The 14,965-nt window shown below is 40.2% G+C and overlaps 2 protein-coding genes across 4 annotated transcripts; one reads left to right on the forward strand and one right to left on the reverse strand.

Moving 5' to 3' along the window:
* Positions 1 to 591: 591 nt before the first annotated feature.
* Positions 592 to 5,783, reverse strand: asf1ba (anti-silencing function 1Ba histone chaperone). Its single transcript, XM_061090064.1, has 4 exons — positions 5,417 to 5,783; positions 2,785 to 2,900; positions 2,182 to 2,358; positions 592 to 1,383 (listed from the first exon to the last, which is right to left on the reverse strand). The coding sequence occupies exons 1-4, from the start codon at positions 5,523 to 5,525 to the stop codon at positions 1,192 to 1,194; spliced, it is 594 nt and encodes a 197-aa protein (XP_060946047.1). The 5' UTR covers positions 5,526 to 5,783; the 3' UTR covers positions 592 to 1,191.
* Positions 5,784 to 8,127: 2,344 nt separating this feature from the next.
* On the forward strand, positions 8,128 to 13,207 carry crb3a (crumbs homolog 3a). 3 transcript variants are annotated; one of them, XM_061089446.1, is made up of 5 exons: positions 8,128 to 8,459; positions 8,644 to 8,741; positions 9,428 to 9,625; positions 12,105 to 12,145; positions 12,237 to 13,207. In XM_061089446.1, exons 3-5 carry the CDS (start codon positions 9,493 to 9,495, stop codon positions 12,444 to 12,446), a joined length of 384 nt encoding a protein of 127 aa, XP_060945429.1. In that variant the 5' UTR covers positions 8,128 to 8,459; positions 8,644 to 8,741; positions 9,428 to 9,492; the 3' UTR covers positions 12,447 to 13,207. The 3 variants fall into 3 exon arrangements, with proteins under 3 accessions (XP_060945429.1, XP_060945430.1, XP_060945431.1); XM_061089447.1 differs by having other exon boundaries at positions 8,128 to 8,441; XM_061089448.1 differs by having other exon boundaries at positions 8,128 to 8,284.
* Positions 13,208 to 14,965: the final 1,758 nt, after the last annotated feature.

Below are 14,965 nucleotides of genomic sequence, written 5' to 3' on the forward strand. Positions count from 1 at the left end.
TGCGCTCACAGACGCTGGCGTGACAGAGGTCAGGACTCGAGCGCTGATTGGACGAGCGACAACACATCCAATCGTTGCATTGATGCGATTGGTCTGTTCGCGTTGTCCCGCCTCCCGGACTTGCTTGTAGCCCAAACGCCCCAAACTGTGTTTTTATTTTACATTATCGTCTTTAAATATAAACTGTCTGTTTTCATCAGACTCAGTTTAGTGCAGAAATGGAATCTAATGGAGAGATCTTGTAATAATCATGCATTTGCATTGCAGTGGTTCTCAAAGCTTGTTCTGTAGCTTAGCCACTCCTCCTACCCAACCCATCTATGATTGGGTGTGACGTTCACAGGCTATTTTTAGTAAAATGTGAAAAAAACAAAGGGTGTACTCACAATGTTATTTGTGTTGCAGAGTTTGCAATCTAACGTGTTTTAAACGTATGGTTAAAAAGTTAAAGTACATACTGGGCACAGATTGGATGTATTAAAAAGTGGTTGATATTCAGTTTTCCTTTCTGTAATAAAAAATAGGAAAACATGAAGACAAAGTATGCACAATAATTAAGAGAAAAATAGGTCTCACAATCACACAGCCACATAACAAATACAACGTTGTTTTATTTGGAACACAAAACTGCAAACAGAAAAAACACAGAGGAAGTGATACAGCCCACACAAAGCCCATCCCATAGTCCACAATGTATGTGGGAAAACATTTTAAGTGCTTCAGGAATTTGAGCACAAACACAATGGCAGATTATGCCATTGTTGTACAGCAACATATTGCAATTTATTTGCCTATTGCTTCAGTGCTGAAATCCTCTTAAATGGGTACAAATTCATTCTGCACCAACAAAAACAGAAGGAAAACCAATCCCACCACAGCTTTCTGTTTGTTTCAGTCCAGCTGCAGTGTTTCTTAGCTGCTGCTTTTCCTTCCATGATTTTACCTATTTCAATATTGCTTTCAGCATCATGGCAAGGAACTCCCCAGCTATGAGCGATGATAATTCGAGATGTCTGATGCCAAGGAGGTGAGAGTTCATTTGTGACCACAAGCCTCACTGACATAAGTGCAGCTTTGAGGCAAAGATGTTTGTACATCCACACTGGAATGTCCACAGGCATTCTTCAATGTTAAGGTCTGGTGCTGTGGTATATCACCTTTTGGATCATCGCTACGTCTTCTGGGGCGTCTCTATAAGCAGTCCATGGAATTATCTGGTAGTAGTCCCAAGGGTGGGGCCTTGCCCGGGAGTAGGGATGGAGGGAGCATGGAGTTTGATGAAGGATCCACATTTTCATTGTCTTCCATTCGCTCTGCACAGCCTTCCCAGTTTATATGGAACCTGGTAACACGTGGGTTTGACGCCAGGATATTTCTCTGAAGCTGAAAAAGAAAATTGGACATGAAGATTAATATTGCACCATATTATTATCAGATCTGATTGGCATGCAGTTCCTATCCAATAGATATGTTTCCATGATATTTTCAGGTTAGTGTTATTTCTAAAACTAAGTATGGCTCAGAATAACCTGAAATATATGTGTAAACACTTTAATGACATAATTTAAAAACCCTTAACACATTTCCATATGACTGCTAAATGTTCAATTGCAACTATCCTGGAGCTAGATATATAATAGTATTTGGCATCTTGACTCCGGCAAGTGATAGTGTGAGCTTTGACCTTCAGAATGATATTCAACATTGAACGATCATATTGACAACTATATAAATATCCTACACAGAACTATAGAAATGCAACTGTCGTCACTGTTAATCACACATCTTGATATTCTTGTGCACCCAAGTGTGAGAGGTTTCATTACAAGTGTCAGTAACTTTAAAAAAAGGTTACACCTACAGAAGCGTAAAACTGAAGTTACTATCAGGATTATGATTTTGAAAAATAGACTTTTTAAGAATTAGAGAATCTAAGCACTTTTTCTCCAAAGTGCAGCTTTGGCAGAATACCAAGCTGCAGCTCCACGCTGCTCGCTGACAACATGTCTTGTGATTTTAATTGTGTATTTGTATTGTGGGAATTTTACGAAGCTTTCTCTACAAAACTTGTATGACACATTGAACTTCGAATATTAATTCAAAAGCAATGAAATAAGCATTAGATAATAGACTTGTTGACATCACAAGTTATATCATACAGAGGTTAATCAATAATCTGACCTGTGTGTAGTCTGGCTTGATTGGTGGATTTTCACGAAGCTCAGGATCTGTGTATTCGTTGTTCACATAGTAACCAATGCGAATGAATTCCTGTCCACGATATGTACAGGTGATCAGCACCACAGTGACACCAACAGCATCACTTTCAGGGATCAATCCAGTGTTTGGAGCATCAGCCTGTTAGAAGAACAACACAGAGATGTGACAAAAATACATAGAATGTTTTCATTTCAGGAGCGGTATCTGTCTACCACTAAGACAGGATTTGTAGCATTGCTGAGTATAACAATTCAGTCAGTCCAGTCTGACCATTTAATTAAGTGTTTGGTTTCCATTGTTGACGTAACCAGCATAACATAGCATGACATGATATTCAAATACTGTGGGGGAGCAATAAGGCCAGGATAGATGCAAATGTAGAGATGAAAAGAAAAGCAGACTACAACAGTAGTCTCCGGGTTGTTTAGAAGACAAACAAAAAGGTTAGAGGGAGTAATAACCATTGCTGAACAAGAAGCTAAGATTTTATCTACTGTTCAAGGTTTATGTTATACTTTATTTTGTAGAATCCATTTTGAAGTTCTTTGAATGATCCAAACACACCTGAAACACAAACATATGTCTGCCAGCGGGTACAGGTCCAACCAGGACGGAGTCAAGGACTTGGTCATATTCTTCACTCTCTGCTGATCCAACATAGATGATCTTCCATTCCAGGTCTATAAAACATGAAATAGTAGTTAAGTAAAACATAAATAAAGCAAATGCAGTGCTGACACAGTTAGTCCATCAACTGATCTGATGATCAACAAAAACATGTCCAGTTATATTTGAAACACACTTATCACATTAGCCACATATGCACCGTTACTTTACCCTCAGGTTCTGAGATCATAAATAAGCAACACAATTATTGTATATAATAAACCACTCAGTGATCTGAACCAGGACAAACGCGATCACCATAAGTTTCCACAGTGGAATTTAGTCTGGAGGAGGCACGAGATTTAACGCCTCGCAATTTTCTGTTCTCCCTATTCTCTTCTTCAGACAATGATTCGTTGATGAAATAACCTGTAATGATCTGAATATCTTTAATTTATTATCTAGGACAACAGGGCTCCATCTAATTGGCCAAATGTTTTGACATGCAGTGCATGAATTCATGGCGTATGGAACACCTTTTATCGTAGTTAAAGCTGTTTTTGTGATATCACGCATGTTGATATTGCAATGACAATACATTTTCGATATATCATGCAGCCCTAGTAAAATCAGCAGAATTTATATATTTAATGTATGGAAATCTGAAGCGCACTGTGCTTGGCTCGATTCGGTTGGCAGAGTGCAGCGCAAATGACAAGAGAAAGAGCGAAATCGATTCTGTTCAGTATCGCGATATTTTGCTCCCTTGATTATATCGATACTGTAGCACAAAGTATTGCAATATTTAAAAAAAAAATTAAATATTTATTTACAATTATATATGTAACAGCCCCTGGCTGGCAAAGCATGACGAGGAGAGTTTCAGAGTTTAAAAGATACCTAGTGTGTATGAGGAAAGGATGTTCTCCACTGCAGGAGATATAGTAACGTTCCAGAGGAACTTTAACATCTGAGCATGTTGACCAACTCCTTTTTCTGAACAAAAATGACAATTTTCCCAAATGAATTTAACATTTTGGGTCATGACCTTGCAGGTCTTAATTTGATTGAAGCTCTAGGTTACTCTTATTTATATGATTGAGCTCAGTGTTCATGTGAGAGGTCTCCTATTCAGAAAATAATTACAAAGGTCCTGTGTCCTGAATGTTCAAGGACAAAGTTTTTGCACTTCAGTTAATGTGTAGAAGACAATGTTGTTCACAGAATTAAATGTGACATTTGAAGTGAGTTGAGCAGTCTTATTTTCCTCATTTTTTGTAATGCCTTTGAATAATATGGGGGACATGAATCGCAATAAATCGCAGAATCGAATCGCAATACTTGCAGTATCGCAATACATCGCAGAATCGCAATACTATTGAATCGTGGCCCAAATATCGCAATACTATTGAATCGTCACATTTTTGCCAATTCCCACCCCTAGTAAATCAGAGCCGGTAATAACTGTAAAAAAAAAATTGTCGAAAGCAGTAGAAGTATGAAAAGGCCTCAAATTAAATCTCTAAGCGGATTTGGTGGCTCCCTGGGTGTCTGCCCCAGCCTTGGTGGTGCTGTGCCCAGGCTGTGCCCCCCCGCCCCACCATCCAATGGCTCAGTACCACCTGACAGTAATGAGCTCAACCCCATGGTAAGCATCACATGACCCCAGTATTGTGGATACAGTCACAACCCTAGTGACAGTCACATACACAAATTTAAGAAGGCAACACTGTGTGTAAAAATTGTGTATTAAGCAAAACGGTATAAAGAAAATGGGTATGATTTTGCTATACACAATAATAATAATATACCTAGTTGTTAGTTAATGCAATCCAATACAGTATAATACAAGCCTTCAATTTGTGGTGATGCTTTGGATTATCCTGGCAGGTGTTCCTATTATTTAGCTCCCCCCTGATCACATCAATGAGGGTCAAATTAACAAAATACACCTCTTTGTGTAAGGAAGTACTGTTTAACTTGTTTATTTGTGTATTGCTTAGGTAAATAAGGGTTGAAACTGAATTGTGTTGTCAACTATACTGCAGTAACAACAATCCACTCATCATTATGCTAATTATTATTAGTGTCGATACTTTACTGTGACATACAAATACTTTCATGATTGCCCATAACTCTGTAACTGTATATACTTCATTCTATTTTATTTCTTATATATTGTTGTTTTTTTACATTGTTGTTTTATGTTCAGTGCACCAACGACACCAACGCAATTTCCTGTATGTGCAAACATACCTGGCAAATAAAATAATTCTGATTCTGATTAGCATGTGTTATTTGAAAGGTAGTACATTAATTTATCAACAACTGCAATAATAGTAAACATTATCGTAATCCTGAGTTTCCTTGGATGATTGTGATCGGAGTTAAATAACTTTAAAATGCAAAGGAAGCACAGAAAGTTAAGCTGTGTAACCGCACTTTGCTAAACTGTTGCCCTCAACCCCGGACTTTCTGTTTACGAGTTAGCAAAAGCTGCTAACTCCGCGTTAGCCGTTAGCATCCGTCACATACACACACACACACACACAGATAAACAGCAACACACTGAGACACACAACAGCGTTACCTTCGGGGAGATCCTCCATGCACTCGAACGTGATCTCGAACTGGAAGGGGTTTCCGAAGGGACTCGGGTTGTCCAGCACCGCCACGTTCAGGACCTGCACCTTCGCCATTGTTGCGGGAGGAGAGCTGCGGGAGAGCTAGCTGCGGGATGCTAGCTGCGGGATGCTAGCTGTGAATCACACACAGTTTCCCGGGTAAAGCTTTAAAACGTGACCGGAAACCACAACGAGGACAAAGCAGCGGCGTCGCAGGGACAGTGGGACACTTTAACCCGAGTCGAGACTGATGTTTGAGACTGAATTCCTTCTGTTTGCTCAGTTAATGCGCAAATAAACACGGATCAAATCCAACGTGAGTGCGTGAACCGCTCTCCCGCCGCTTTGACCGAGTTACCGCGCCTACGGGAAGAGGGAGGAGCAGCTGGCCCCTCACAGGAAAGGCAAACGGTCAATACTGCCCCCTAGCGGCAGGATAGCATACGAGTGGAGAAACTATTATATTGCAAGAGTGGGCCAACAAAACAAATACTGTAAATATTTCCACCGTGAAAACACAGTGAGTTCCTTGACCTAAATCCCTAAATCAAGTGGCATGCATTATTAAAACGTGCAGTAAACATCAACAATCAAGTTATTCAATATGTTGCATGTACTTTGCTGCTGTTTGAGAGTGAATAGTTGAAAATTGAACTATATGGCGGTGATGTGTCCTTCCGTGTCGAGTAATCCAGGAAGATTGTTGTGAAGCGCCTATAGAGGCCATACACAGTCTATGATAGAGGCTTTGTGTTGATGACGTTCAAAGCCGGCCGTACCACGTGACTGAGTCCGGAAATGGTTCGCGGGTTTGCGATTCGAAATATAAAAAGCAAAAAAAAGAAACCGCCTGAAACCCAGCACTGTGGAAGAGCTGTAATTTTTAAATAAAAATTAATAAAAAAAGTAACACAACTACGTTCACATCACAATCCTTTGCCCAATTTGTTTCTTACTATCATATATAAATATATATTATGTTATATTATATACTATATATACTGTACTATTTTTATATACTGTCTAACAATAACATTACCATCATATCATCAGTACTATTACCATCATCTTGCCACTGCACCTTATCTACCTATTTATCTTGTGTTTCTGTTTTTATTCTTTCTACCTCAATATTTTTTATTTTTTTCTGTTGTATTGTATTTTATTGTATTCAAATATACCGGCTGCTATGACGACTTAATTTCCCTTCGGGGATGAATAAAGTAATCTGTCTATCTATCTATCTATCTATCTATCTATCTATCTATCTATCTATCTATCTATCTATCTATCTATCTATCTATCTATCTATCTATCTATCTATCTATCTATCTATCTATCTATCTATCTATCTATCTATCTATCTATCTATCTATCTATCTATCTATCTATCTATCTATCTATCTATCTATCTATCTATCTATCTATCTATCTATCTATCTATCTATCTATCTATCTATCTATCTATCTATCTATCTATCTATCTATCTATCTATCTATCTATCTATCTATCCATTTTCCCTATTGATCCCACCATTGTACCATAAAGACAGACAGACAGACACCATATTAATAAGTTCATAATTTATGTATTGCCATTACAAATATCATTCATTCATTTATTCAATTCAAAGCTTCATGGTGTCATTATAATCACTCAGCCTGTTTTACATTTATTGTCCACTTGATAACGCAGTAGAGCAAATGAAGCACCATGAAGCTTCGGCCCATGAGTGAACCAATTGGATGGAAAGCTTCAATGCTTCATGAAGCTTCATCTCGCCATCACTAAGTACTAATATTAATAATAATATTAATAATCATAATCATAACAACTGGATGATCATTCACATAATACATATATCTACCAACAATCCCCTTATGAAACCACATTCAAATTAAAAAAAAAAATAAAATTACATTCTGATCTTCCGATACATCAACTGTATGGATTACTTTTAGAATATTGGTAGGAGGAAGCAGAACAGTCAAGACAGAACACATACAATTTGAGCATGGATCTGGATCTGAGGGGAAATCCAGGACTATTTGTTTTACTTTCTTTAACGGAGGATTAATTCATGGATCTTGAATTTTTTTAGGGGGCTGATATTTATGAGTGTGCCATTTGGTGCGGATCCAAATACAAATCCAGATCTAGAGAATTTAGATGTGGTTTCAAAGGAAGACTGTTGGGCTTTGGTGGAGGTATGTTCTATATGTATTTGATATATAGTGTCTTTCTGAAGTAGGATGTTGCACCTACTTTGAAAACATACTTTCAGTTTGAGCTGACTCACAAATTTGAGAGTAAATCACACACACAAGACGAATGAGTCTTCAAAATGATATCTCTGAAATGCTATAAATAGGACAGAGAAAAGGCACATTGATGATATGTTCAGAGGAAACCACACACTGACTCAGGCCTCTCACATGCAAACCCTGACCACCACAGATTAGTCCTGGAGCAGCAGTCCTCTTTTCTCCTTTTCTTCTTTGCCCCTGTGAGTCTGAGAAGGAGAGATTATGAGCGGATTAGAGTCCAGTGAACCAGCTGGCCGCCGAATTCATCCTCCAAACATCTCAGGAATGTTGATATGCTCTCTCATGTTGGAAAACATGAAACCTGTAGGGGGCGCTGTTCCATGCCACCAGCACCACCAGCAGCACCACCAGACACACAGACAGGTTGCTAGGTAAGAGCTGGGGACGGAGTTCAGTCAAACACTGAAGTGAAGCAGGTTGTAAGAGAAACCTGGAACCCTCGAACTAAACACGACTCTTCATCAAGGATCACACGCTGAACAGACACAGGAGACGACCACACGGAGGTGAAGGGTTATTTCTATAAAGGCAGGTTATTCTGAGGAGGGTTTTTTTTTAAACAGGTAACAGGAGGACCTGGCTCTGTTCTGCTCCACTTCTCCAAAACAGCGTTTTTCTTCCACTTTGCACAAAGGAGGATCTGTGCTGCTGCTGCTGCTGCAGGTAGATAACTGCGCTCAGGTAATGTAACACGAAACTCAACCATGTGACCAATGGCGATCTGAAGAGAGACCAGAAAGTGTTTTGCATAAAAGCACAGACTGGTCGTGGAGTCGCTGGAGGATTTACTTGTTTGGTGTGGTAGGATGTTCCCTGTCACCTTCACCGGACTAAACCACTCGCGTCGGTTTTCCTCTCTGACCAGGTGAGGCGGAAGCGACATGGTTCATCCGTGAGGAGGGATCGAACCACCGGCTGCTCTTCCCGTTTTGCGTCGCCCACCTGTTCACATCCGGATCCATGGTACGTGTTTGTAACTCCTGTGGAAAGTCACCTCTAAAAAGAATATATCACCTTCTGCCTTATTATTAGTGGATGTAATAACAATGATTATAACGTTGCAAATGAGAAGAGGTTGACGTGAAGCTTTGTTATAAATGCGCTATTTATAGGTTATTGTTTGTTCCTGTTGTTTGAGCAGGTTCATGATTCAGCATCAGGCTGAGTGTGTGACTCAGAAAGGAGTGAAACACACAATGTGTCTTCCCGTTACTGACAACAATATATATATATATAAACTTTAATACAGGCTCAGGGCCCACAGAGAAAAACAAAACAACAACAATAGATGCAATCAATACATTACATACAAATATACAGGGAAAGAAAGGCTAAAAAAAGGCACTCATGCCAGTGTTCCCAGATCTTGGATGTGTATTTGACCGAGCTGCGGCCTGGGTCTGTCATAAGATCAATTATTAGATTTGTTGAGCGGTCCAGCCGACTCTTAAATATAAAAGTTATGAAGGTGGTTAGACCCATATTACAAAACAACTCACTGGCTCTCGTACTCCTGGGTTTCTTCAGGAGTATCTTAGGCTACTTTCAACCTACGCAAGCTTTCCTTCTTGTAGTTCACCCCGAGTGGATCTGTATAGAGACGGCTGCAGTAGGCTCTAAACAAATGAATCTTAACCTCATCTGTACAGTGTCTCCAGCTGTTCCTGGAGGACCACATGTCCACCCAGTGACCTGATGCCATGGGCCCCAGCTGATGCCCTCAGGTCCCCGGTCTGCCCGCACCCGGCCCTGGATAGAGATGGAAGCAAACCCGGACGTGCTGACCATCCCTGGAGCTGTGGCCGGGAGTGTTCTCCTGCTGCTGCTGAGCAGTGATCCGGCGTGGGGTGAGTCAGGAACCATCTCCTCATCCTCAGCACTGAGATAACCCATGCCTGTGACCACACCTACACACACAAACACACTCACACACACACACATACACTGACAAGGACACACTGACAAACCACTGAATCCTTCAATGATAAACAAATACAAAAAAATATTGGAGACATTCCAGAGCAAATCTGTAACGTGCACCGGCTTGTCAGCAAGAGGCGTCTTAAGAAATGATTTAACACAGGCGTTGTGCTGTGTGAGAAACAGTGGATTGATATCCAGTCTGAGCTTATTATTAGTAATTACCTGCATTATAAAAAAATCCATTGTGTAATATATCCCGCTTCTTTTTGAGCCTGAATCGCCCCCTCCTCTTAACTCCTGTTATCAGGTTGTACTTTTGTCCTTGGATAGTTGACTGTTTGTCCTGGTGAATGATTGACTCACAAAGTCATATATACACACGAGTTGTTATTTCAGAAATGCTACTTTCTCTTTAGTGTGTGTTTGGAAACAGCGTTGTTAAGCTTAAAGACAACAAACAACACACAACAGGAGTTTCGGGGGTTTTTATTTTTATTCCATATTTCAGACCAGTGCGTTGTGTGACTCAGCTGACTGTATGGCAGCAGTGCTCTCTGCATTCCTGAGCTCCCCCCCCCCCCATTCACTCTCCTGCTCAAGTGGCCACCGTGTAGTTCCATGATGTCCCTCACTGATCACATGGCCGCTCATGGATAAAATAAGTGGGATCAGCAATAGACGGCAGTGGCAAGACGACTGCTACATTGTGTGTTTGTTCCCTTCAAAGTGTTCATGAGGTTAAAGGTCACTTCTGCTGTGCTGCTGGTTCCTCTTTGTTTCCAGCTTGTGTAAAATAACGCTACAAATCCATTAAAAAAAGAAGTTCTGCGTGTGTGTTGAGCCGTGGGATTAGATTCGTTCTGAAGGTCAAAACGGGTTTAGAGCGTCTGCGATTTGGTTTTAAGGGTGTTGATCTTTTGGCAGTTGAGTCATTAGTGGAGGCTGACATTCACATCTCTATCATTCATTCCTATTCATTTGGCTTTATTCATTTATTCTGTTTCAACAACTGTGCTCAAGTAAGCAAAGTTAAATCTAAATACGATTTTAGAATATAGGACAAGATGGTGAATATCCCTTATGTGTTTGAAGGTTTGACCACCAGTGTATGTGAGCAGGAGTTAGCGGCATAAAATGTTTTGGCCTTTTAACGCTAAGGCTAAAGTTGAATCTTATAATATATGTTTAAAATATATATGTACACATGTATTTTGTCCTGGCAGAATCGTAAGGCAAACAATATTGCAACTTTGGTGCTATGTAATAGATTTAAATGGTCAGATCTGAGAGAGTGAGCAGATTTACAAGGTTGGAGTTGATCAGTTAGATATGAAGGGGCCTGATTATGCAGTGGTCGATATGTAAGAGTGAGATATTTGAACTGAATTCAGCGACAGGAACCCAGTGTAGAGAACTAAGTGTGGCTCTAATATGGGACCATCTGTTTTTACATGGACTTTAAATAATCGGCCATGCTCTCTACATGTGTAATATTCACTGTAGCTTCCCTTTTTCTGAGCTCAGCAGCCAGACTGGAAACATGTGGAAACAGCGAACTTTGGTTCTGTCAGAGGAAACAAAGTCTGCTTACTGGCAACTCTAAAGTTTAGTGATTAACACATTTTATTATTTAATCCCGACCTCGGCTAGAACCCAGGTCTTGGTAGAAGAAGGATATATATATATACACTGTGGTTCTCAAAAAACAATGTTTATAGTCCCTAAACAATTAATTGAAAAAACACTTTAATATTAATGAACTAAACATTTCTCTAGTTAAAGGGACTCTTACCTTTGTTGCATTTTTACACTTTTTTTGGATAAGGTTAAATTGGTATTAATAAGGTAATGACACTCTAAAATGCAAGACAGACCCACCAGGAGTAAAAACAAACAATTATTTCACTCTCATAATATTTAGTGAAAACTTCAACCAATAAAATTCTTCGGACCGAAGGACCTTATTGGCCGACAGACCTGTCTGTTTGCTGCATGGACATGCAGGTTTTCCGTCTGCTTCTTGTGGCGCATTCGGGCCGCGTCATCAAGGCATGTGAATGTAAATGTATATAATTTACCGAATCCATTGCTTTGGTAAACAATAACTCACGTGCGTGCGCGGAGGCAGTATTGTAAGTCTGCTTGTAAATAAAGTTTCTTCAAAAAAAACACCGCGGATGGGAACGAGGGGGTGGGGCATTGGAGGAAGGCGGGATGATTTGAATGTGCTGTAATTCTCAAATGCAACAAAGGTAAGAGTCCCTTTAATGGATAACCCCGGCTCCAGCCCCCCCCTTGACCCTTGAATAGATGGATAATCCCAATAGGTTACCAGCAGTGTGAGCTCTATGCTCAGTTGTATAGTGCATAGCCTTGATTCTAATGTTTCTGTTCTTTTTACAGGAAATTTGACCACCACTAGCTCCCCTTCAAATATAACTAATGTGAGTATAAAACATTTGTCATGCTCAGTAAACAACCTCAGACAGTTTCCAGCTTCACTAAACTGATCCATGCCCCGTGTTTTTCCTTTAGGGACCCAACATCGCGGCTATCGTGGCCCCCACGGTCACTCTGGGGGTCTTGGCCATCGTCTTGGCCGTGCTGGCTTGGCTTTTCTGCGTGGTGAAGAAGAAGAGGCAGTCGGAGGGGACGTACAGACCCAGTGCCGAGGAGCAGTCCGGCGTGCACAGCGTGGCAGCACCGGACACGCTCAAGCTACCAAAGGAGGAGCGACTCATTTGAGATGCAGCGCTCGGACTCAAACCCTCGGCGCTCCTGCGTGACGAAGCTCTCTCTCTCTTGAGCTGAAGGATCTCTCCGGGCCGAGTGAGGACGGAGCGCCACCTTCACACGATGCTTTGACCGACCGCTCCGTCTCTACAAGCACAGAATCCTGTGTGACCACGGGAGGAGACTCACCTGGATGTGTCTTCCAACAGATTTTAAGACAGTTGAACATTTCAAGTGGGATTTCTCTTCTGCACAGGAGAAACAGGAGCTGCAATATTTTTTATCACTACTAGTAATTTTCTATTTGGACATGTTTTCCTGTTTCCGTTGCCTTAATATTCAATGTAGATGATTAGATTCATTGTAAAAACACTGTCACCGGCTAAATCTATGCTGATCCTTTACCTCAAACTTTATTTTTTGCTACAGAGCTCAGACGAGTCCATTGCATTTACAAGTGATAATGTTTTTATCCTAACAATGAGAGAAGGTAAACCTGCTCTGTGATGAAAATGAGGTTACACTGGGAAATTAAACCCAGCACAAAGCAAATTGTCGTTTACACTTGAAGTATTCTTTAAATAATCACACTAATGTAAAGGTTTCTATCGTTTCAAATTTTTCACTTCATTAGATTAGCCATGAAGTGCAAGAAGCATCGTAATCATCAGAGATGTTTCACAGTGTCACAGCATATTTATTAATTCTTTCTGTCTGATAAATACCAACATGTTTGTACCATAGATGAGTAATTAAATCTAACAAAACATTTACTAAGTCCCAGTGGGAGTTTTGTCATGCTCATTCAAAAATATAAACAAGAACATGACTCTGTGTTTGTGCAGGGAATGTTTCAGGATGATAAAAGAGCAAAGCAGATAAGCACCTGAGAAAGTCACTTCAACAATGAGGCCATTGTTAGAGTCTCTCTGGGGAACAAATGTTATCTGTGATGTGGTGAATAGATGTAAAGTGAGTCTGAGGATAGGTTTCCACCCTCGTCTGTTTGTCGGTTGTTTGATTTGTTTGGAGGCAAGTTTACACAAAAATCTACCGACTGTTACGAAACCGGTTGGGAGGAGGTAGTTTGTTTCAGGGAGGAACCAAATTCATTTTGGTGCTGATCCAAAGATTTTCACCTCCTTTAGCTCAGCAAGAGAGGGTGTTTTTCATCATTTTCCAATCAGCCATGTTTTAGGGGACTGATATTTATGAGTGTGCAATTTATTGCAGATCCCAATTTAAATCCTGTCTAGTGAATTTAATTGTGGTTTCCTAAAGGGACTGTTGGGCCTTGATGGAGGCAAGCGCTCTACTGAGTGGCATTATAGTTTACACGTCACCTCTAGATGAAATGTTGTAAGATTTAACACCATTAGTAGTTTATATCAGTACACCAACACGTGTCATTTAATATCAGCTTCATGATGAATGTGAATATCATTGTCATTATGCCCTAAAATTCATTAAGATAAAGTACCCAAAGGATCGGCTGAAATCGGTTGTAAATCTCAGAAGTGACATTTCCTCTCTCTTACATTAGAGAGAGAGAGCACATTAAGGGAGGATTTATTTTAAAAAGTAATATTTAAGTGTTTCTTTATCCCCCATACAGACTGCGGTATTATTTGACACTATTTACAGACAAGGAGTTCTGAAGAAAACGTTCAGTGTAACTCCTCCTGATAAACCCGGCTTATCTACCACTCAGCTGATAAAGAGCAGAGAACAGGTAGAACTTATTTAAACAGGAACAAGAACCAAGACTGTTTTCAAAAGAAATTTGTTTAATGAAAACAACTGAAGATAATTTCTTACTCAGCAATTGTTCCCTGGGTTTCTTATCCATATATTGTTACTGTTGCACTTTCCAGTATTAACATCAGTTACTGTGTGGCTTTAAAGTGGTAGAAATGTTATATTTATCCAGTTTGCATGTTGTCCCTCGGTGGGTTTTTATCGTCTTCCCCCCACGAGACATGCTGACTTGAATGTGAGTGTGACTGGTTGTTTGTCTCTATGTGTCGGCTCAGCGTGAAGCTGCTGACGTGTCTCTGTTCTCACTCAGTAGCAGCTGGATTCGGCTCAGCTCCCTCTCAAAGGATACAGGTGGATACAGTAGTAGATTCGCTTTGTGAAGTTATTGAAGTCTGATTCTTGTCAGTGGTGATGAAACTTCACAAAGCATTGAACTACAGACAGGTTCATCACTTTTTTGGTTCCCTGGGAGCATTTCCTTTGTCATTTTTTACAGTTTGCAGTACGTTTCTGTATTTGCATGTGTTGTGACTTTTTGCAGCTCATGTGTCGTCAAACAGATGAAGTTGTTTTCTCAATTTGCAGTGTGTTGAGCTCTCTCAGCCACCGTAAGGAGAAGATAGGTTGCTTTAGTACTTAATCCTACAGTTTTGAATTATTATGAGATTCAAAATAGGAGCTGCATTGTACACTTTTAATATAATATTTTGTATATGACTTCAGAGACTATCAACCCCAGTGGCTTGCCACATGCTCACAACCCATTCATTGTC

The sequence above is a fragment of the Limanda limanda genome, chromosome 17, assembly GCF_963576545.1.
Source record: "Limanda limanda chromosome 17, fLimLim1.1, whole genome shotgun sequence".
In the NCBI taxonomy this organism is placed as follows: domain Eukaryota; kingdom Metazoa; phylum Chordata; class Actinopteri; order Pleuronectiformes; family Pleuronectidae; genus Limanda; species Limanda limanda.